General features: G+C 39.5%; 1 protein-coding gene across 5 annotated transcripts; it reads left to right on the forward strand.

Moving 5' to 3' along the window:
• The first annotated feature begins 3,889 nt into the window (after nt 1-3,889).
• Nucleotides 3,890-6,287, forward strand: LOC127809609 (uncharacterized). Of its 5 annotated transcripts, XM_052348535.1 has the most exons (5): nt 3,890-4,095; nt 4,488-4,620; nt 4,798-4,860; nt 5,665-5,853; nt 5,943-6,287. In XM_052348535.1, exons 2-5 carry the CDS (start codon nt 4,591-4,593, stop codon nt 6,027-6,029), a joined length of 369 nt encoding a protein of 122 aa, XP_052204495.1. In that variant the 5' UTR covers nt 3,890-4,095; nt 4,488-4,590; the 3' UTR covers nt 6,030-6,287. The 5 variants fall into 5 exon arrangements, with proteins under 5 accessions (XP_052204495.1, XP_052204496.1, XP_052204498.1 ...); XM_052348536.1 differs by lacking the exon at nt 4,488-4,620 and having other exon boundaries at nt 3,891-4,095; XM_052348538.1 differs by lacking the exon at nt 4,488-4,620 and having other exon boundaries at nt 3,901-4,095; nt 5,749-5,853.
• The last annotated feature ends 548 nt before the right edge of the window (nt 6,288-6,835 follow it).

Below are 6,835 nucleotides of genomic sequence, written 5' to 3' on the forward strand. Positions count from 1 at the left end.
CAGTGAAGGCAGGAAACAGAAGATGCCTTTGAAAAATTGAAGGTGGCAATGAGCAAGGTCCCCACGTTGTTGGGGCTGCTGAATTTCAGCAAGCCTTTTGTGCTAGAAATGGATGCATGTGGCGTGGGAATTGGGGCTGTGTTGATGCAGGATGGCAGGCCATTAGCTTTCTTAAGTCAGGCCCTCAGTCCAAGACACCTAGGCTTGAGTACATATGAAAAAGAGTTTTTGGCTGTTCTTATGGCTGTTGAGAAATGGCAGCACTACTTAGAGGTCGGGAGGTTGTGATCAAAACTAATCACTAGTCCTTGAAATTTTTGCTACAACAAAAGCTCCAAACCCAGTTGCAAAAGAAGGGAATGGCAAAATTAATGGGGTTAGATTATTCCATATAATATAAGAAGGGCAAGGAAAATGTGGCCGCTGATGCCCTATCAACGTGTGAAGAGGAAGGTGTTGCAGCCCCCATAACCGTGGTGATTCCTGAATGGTGCAAGGAGGTAGTGGATAGCTATGAAGGAGATGAACACATCTAGAGCCTGCGGGAGAAATTAGCCTTGGGCAGCAAGGAAACCGAAGACTACACCATGGTTGATGGACTGTTGAGGTATAAGGGAAGAATTATAGTTAGCCATGATGAGGAACTCAAGAAAAAAATCCTACAATCCCTGCATGACTCCCCCCTAGGGGGGCATTAGGGTATCCAAAACACTTACTTGAGGGTGAGGTAGTTGTTCCATTGGCCGCAACTTCAAAGGGCAGTAAAGGAATTCGTGATTGGTTGTGATACTTGTAAGAGGTGCAAGCAGGAGAATATGGCCTATCCAGGGTTGCTGCAACCCCTGCCAATACCGGCACAGTCATGGACAAGTGTGTCCATAGACTTCATCGAAGGTCTGCCAAAATCAGAGGGAAAGATTGTATAATGGTGGTGGTAGACCGACTTACTAAGTATGCACATTTTATAAGGTTGTCTCACCCCTACACCACCCAAGAAGTAGCCAAGGCATTCATGGATAGAGTGGTAGCTGTGCATGGGGTTCCTCAATACATTATATCTGACCGAGACAAGGTGTTTACCAACCATTTTTGGAGGGAATTGATGAAGAACTCAGGCATAGGACTCAACCTTTCAACTGCCTACCATCCTCAGTCCGATGGGGCAAACAGAAAGGGTCAATCAAAGCCTAGAAACCTATCTTCAGTGCATGTGTTTGTTGCAGCCTAAGAGTTGGCATAGGTGGCTGGCATTGGCACAGTGGTGGTATAATTCTAGCCACCATGCTTCTATAAGGAGAACGTCGTTTGAAACAGTGTTTGGGTATAGCCCACCGACCCTACCGGCTACTGGAGGGCACACCATTGCCCCAGCTGTGGAAGAGTACTTGCAGCAGCGAAGGGAAGTGCTGCAGCAACTCAAATAGGAGCTGGCATCGGCCCAAAACCGAATGAAACAATATGCCGACAGGCGGAGGAGCGATCGAGAGTTTAATGTTGGAGAACGTGTTTACCTCAGACTTAGGTATCCATACCTTAAGTCCATCTCCCAAGGGCCAGTCTCTAAACTCAGCCCTAAGTACTTTGGGTTGTTCCCCATAATCGCTAAGATTGGCAAAGTAGCTTACCAATTGTGGCTGCTGGAAGGATCTAGAATTCATCCAGTTTTTCATGTGTCCTTACTAAAATGGACTACTGGCAAGGAGAGGGTTAACCCCGAGCTACCTGCACTACCGAAGGAGAAGGAAGGAGAAAAGGAGCCCGAGGCTATACTGGAAAGAAGAGTGGTCTACCACCAAGGAGCCCCTCTCATCCAAGTGCTGGTAAGATGGCAAGAAGAGTCTTCGGATAGGGCTACCTGGGAATATCTCCCTCAATTACTACAAAAGTTTCCGAGGGCAGCCAACCTCTTGAATATTTCTTAAGGACAAGAAATCGCTGAAATGGGGGGTATTGTCACGAAACAAGAGGAAGGCTGGAAGTCTTAGAAATTTTGCTGCAGATATTAAGTTTAGATTAGCTATTTTCTTTCCATTGTTAATTAGAGACTTTTCCATTTCTAGCTGGTAGTTTGTTAGGCTGTTATGCCAGGTGTAAAGGAGGCTAGAATAGGACAAAAGAATTTGTTAGAAGAGAGAAGATCTGTTGTGGCAGCACATATGGGTCCTATAAATACTATGTCAGTCCCCTGGAAGAGAATCAGTCAATTAACCAATTTTAGATTCCTACTTTTTGTATTCTTTCTCTCCATCTCTCTCTCTTTCTTCCTCTCCAAACCTCTTTCCTCTCTTACGGTTCTCTAGCGCCTGCTTCCAATTCACACCGAGTTGGATGATTGGCTGTGGTCACAGTGCAACTGTGACAGTATGTTGTTTTTGGGATTATTAATTAAGTGTTGGGTCTAAGCTTGGAGTATCCAAATATATATAACGTTGTATCTGAATTAGAGCTTAGATATTCGGATGGGAATGTGATGTATTCAAATATGGAGCATGGATATCTGAATAGGGTATAAGGTATTCAGATATTGGGGTTGGGAGATCCGAATAAGGGCTTGTGTATTCAGATATGGTGTTGTTTTGGCTTTGGCATATCCGAATATGGTGTCTTGTATTCGGATATGCTAGTGATTTAGAGAGGTATCCGAATACCTATGGGCTTATTCAGATACCCCATTTACAAAGTATGTTATCCGAATACCAAGCATGGTATTCAGATACCCTTGCAATTTTGGTGTCTTGTATTCGGATATGAGCTTGGGTATTCGGATATCCCTCTTGGTTTTGTCACGGCTTGGCCTGAGCATATCTTAAAAAATCAAGATAAGAGGTCATTAATGATTTTTTCAAGAATTGTCAGGTAAGCTTAATAAACATGTTAGAAATGATAGAAGTCCAAAATGCATCCCATATATTGGCTATATCTTGATAAACAAACGCCAAATGTGAAAATGTTAAATAACATATATATGAGTTTTATAAATATAGAATATCTAAAATTAGTTCAGACTGCAATTTGTTTTGCAATCCGAACTAATCAAAATGATGTTGTTTTGATCATTTCCCTTCATTATCTCACTTATTTTCTCTTATCATTTTCTCGTCTTATGTTCCTCCTATCTTCCTAGATAATTGTTGAATATTCAATGGCAAGGTTCATTGGGGAGGTAATTGAGGCTAACCAACAACGCTACAGGAAAGAGTGACAATGTGGTAAATGTAAGTTGAAAACATATCCAATGGTGAGGCGATCGAAGCTCACTAACAATGCAACAAGAATGAGCGACAACGAGATGAAAAGTTGTGTAGGTGACCAAGAAGGCAAAGGGTTGTGCTAGCTATTTTGTCATTGTCAAATTTGCCTTTAGTGTTGGCTTTGCCGTCGCTTGTTTCGTCTCCTCGCCATTGTTCTACCGCTATTATATTTGTCTTTAGCATTTACCTCGCCATTGCTCCTAGTCGCATTGCTAATCAACCTTGTCACCCTATGTTGTTAGATATTCAAGTTTTAGGTGAAGAGAGGACTTGACATCAATAAAAGCAAAGACAAGAAGAGGAAGGGAAGAGAAGAGTAAAGGAAATGAGAGAATAAGGAAAAGATCAAAACAACATCGTTTTGATAAGAACGAACTACAAAATGAATTGCAATCTAAGTTAATCTTTACGTATTTTGTTAGAAATATATATTTAAATAATTAAATTTGCTTTGGCAACAAGTGACTTATGAGTATTTATTTATTGAATATAGAAAATAATCAACTAAAGATATTCAAATTATTGTCTAAATCAAGATCCTAAATCAAAAAATCTTTCTTATTGGAGACTGAATAAGTTAGATCTGGTTTTGGGTAAACCCGAAATAATTAAATTTCAATTTGCCCGAATGACTGAGCCCAACCCGATTACCCATTAACCCATATGACTGAACTCGCCATTTCTTCTCCTATCTTCTCTCAACACGAGAGCAGCCACCGTCGGCGACGGCGTCGCGCCCCCCCCCCCCCCCCCCCCCCCCTTCTGCCATCGCGCCACCATCGACACCGTCGGCCTTGAGGTGTCGGGCAGTGTTGCTATTCCGTTGACGACGATCTTGCGCCAGGTACGTCCTGTAGTGTAGCGTTTGTGTGATTCGGAATTCTATTCTCTCTACATTCTTCTACGATTTTTACGCAATTGGCCATGAAGGCTTCTTCCCCATGCCGATGGAACCCTAGATCCACCAACAATTCCCTTCGCTCGATTTTTTCTGTTGGAATTATTAAATTGCGAATATAGTTCATCTTTCCCGCTATCACAGGTTTATCTTCTCTTGTCTCGATTTATTTTTTTTTTTTTCAAAATTTAAAATCTCTGTTCCAATTGATAGGCATTTTTGCTTTTTCTCTGCTTACTTTCCGTCAGATTTTGCTTTTGATTGGATTCAGTTTTTCTACGGCCAATAGTTGAGTTCCCGATTTAATTTAGGGTTTATTCATACTTGCTTGATCTTAGGTGTATTTTCGTTTTCTACCTTTTAATTCCATGAACTCGAGCTCAAGAAGCTGTTATGAAGAAAAGAAAACTGAGAAGAATTGGATCTTGGCTATAGAAGGGGATGACGATCTTTGTATTTTTGATGATTTTAGTATTCTCTCTCTCTCTCTAGCCATATACTTTACTGACAATTTTAACTTGCTATTTCTCAGTTCAACGTGAAACTAGCCTGATTCTTTCTGAATATTGTTCAAACTATTAAGTTACGGCTTTTTTTCCTATTTGGATTGGAAACGTGATGTGCATTGTTTCTTACACTGCTGTACAGCTTGAATACTTGGGAGAAATGCATCCTCCTCTAACATTACACAGACACCCAATGTGTGCTGAAGTAAGTTATTCTCTGGCTGCTCATCAAACAGTGCATTTTATGCGTACAAAATATAAAAATTGTTACTTGGGATACTCCGTTGATTGATGCTCTCTGTATCTGGCACGTGTGTGCACACAAGCTTTAGGTTGCTCATTGGTTTTGGTATGTGTCTAGTTATTAAATTAATATATTGTTCAAATTGGAGGTTATTGGATGCAGTTGCTCATTTGAATTTTTAATTTTTCTTTGTTCATACTCTAATTGTAAATCTAGATACATGTTGAAACATTAGCTCCAACCTGATTACCATCCTTTTATTGGAATTTCCTACTGTGACACTAGGAGATTGTTGAGAAAGTAGGAAGATGTTCCTCTTTCTATGATAGCATATTAACCAAAGTGTGATTAACTTTCTCGGCTTATGCCTTTCTAATATGGTTACTTCAAACATTCAGTAGAATTTTTGGATGTAGATGGTGCTAAAACTCCTAAGTCCTAACGCTTGTGGGACCTTGTCCTGGTTGCACACAACAATGTTCAATCCTGATATTTTTTGATGGCTTGTTCTGGTTTTGGAGTTGGGACCGTTGTGTTTTGCTGTCTGTCACTGTGTAACCTTATTAACTTTTATGGGAACAAGAAGTCCTGAAAAGATTTGATTAAATATTAGACACTTCTGGACATGTATTTCATGTGATAATGAACATATTGGATTTTGCAAACTTGTCTTTTATTTTTTTCTAAGCCAAACAGATTGTAGTTCCCTTTTGGTGAAACTAGTTTCTCTTCCTACTGAACTGTTATTTGTCAATCCTATGCAAGGTTCTGTTCCTGGTTGAAATGGTTCCATGCTTTGATAAATGTCTAACCACCGGAATTGTTCTGTTGGCGGCCTGCATGGTGCAGATCATTGAGCAGTTCCAGAAATGTCATTTAGACCATCCCATTGCTAAATTCTTCGGTGAATGCACAGATCTTAAGATAAAGCTTGATCGCTGTTTCCGGCAGGAGGTGAGTTTTTGTCAACTGGCAGTTATCTTTTACTTCCTGTTCGGGATTTTGGTTGAACCTAATACCAATGCTTTCCTCATCGTTCCCAGAAAGCTTTGAGGCGAAAAGCGAATTTCGAGGAGAGTAAGAAACTGAAAGAGAGGCTAAAGGCCTACAGAGATGAAAATGCCGAGTGAAGAAGCTCATACCAATGCTTTCCTTCATTTGTTTGTCTAGAGTTTATGCAGGGCCAAATATGATGACATTGATACAAACTTGAGAAAAGATTTATTGTAGGAATGGATAAGTCAGTGTACTTATGTTACTCATAAGAAATTGAATAAGGATAAGATCGGATGGGGATGTATTTTGTAATAGTTCTCACTTCATTCTCCACTGTGATACCTAATTTACCTGTTTTTGTCGATCAATGGAAGAGACTTATCTTTGTAGTAGTCCAAGAATGAAACACTGCCGTTTAGGAAGCCCGATATTCAACAAATTTGAAATGAACAACTATTATTTTTTTTTAATTTGAAATGACAAGATTACTCCTTTGTGATGTGACACGTGATTTAAAGTATAAATTACGAAAATAATTAATTCATAAAAATTTAAAGAAAGAATTGCATAATAAATAAGATTCTCTTTCTTAAGTGAATCGAATGAGCAACAAACTTGAGTTACTGCAATGAAATAATTTATGTGAGTAGACCCATCTGCATAAATGCATATTATTAAAGCCCATATATATGCCCTCCTCTCATGGCCTCTTCACTCTTAATAGGTGAACTGTGTTGATCACCCTTGAATGTTGGCCTAAATACTAAAAAACAAGACTTGAGTAAATACAAGATAAAAGATATAAATGTTTGGTGGAAGGTTTGAATAAATGAGGGTGATTGTGAAAAATTATTGTACTTTTCTTTGCTAAAACGCATTTTATTTTTTGAGGGTATAATAGTTATTTACATTCCTTTTTTGAAAATATTTTTGTCGTTGA

Source organism: Diospyros lotus, chromosome 9 (assembly GCF_014633365.1).
Source record: "Diospyros lotus cultivar Yz01 chromosome 9, ASM1463336v1, whole genome shotgun sequence".
NCBI classification, from domain to species: Eukaryota; Viridiplantae; Streptophyta; class Magnoliopsida; order Ericales; family Ebenaceae; genus Diospyros; species Diospyros lotus.

What these genes read in the sequence shown, in the direction of transcription:
- LOC127809609 (XM_052348535.1), top strand. Translation starts at nt 4,591, where the DNA reads ATGACGATCTTTGTATTTTTGATGATTTTA. An exon ending in TTGTATTTTTGATGATTTTA is followed by an intron (nt 4,621 to 4,797) that starts GTATTCTCTCTC and finishes ACTGCTGTACAG; the next exon opens with CTTGAATACTTGGGAGAAAT. An exon ending in ATCGCTGTTTCCGGCAGGAG is followed by an intron (nt 5,854 to 5,942) that starts GTGAGTTTTTGT and finishes CATCGTTCCCAG; the next exon opens with AAAGCTTTGAGGCGAAAAGC.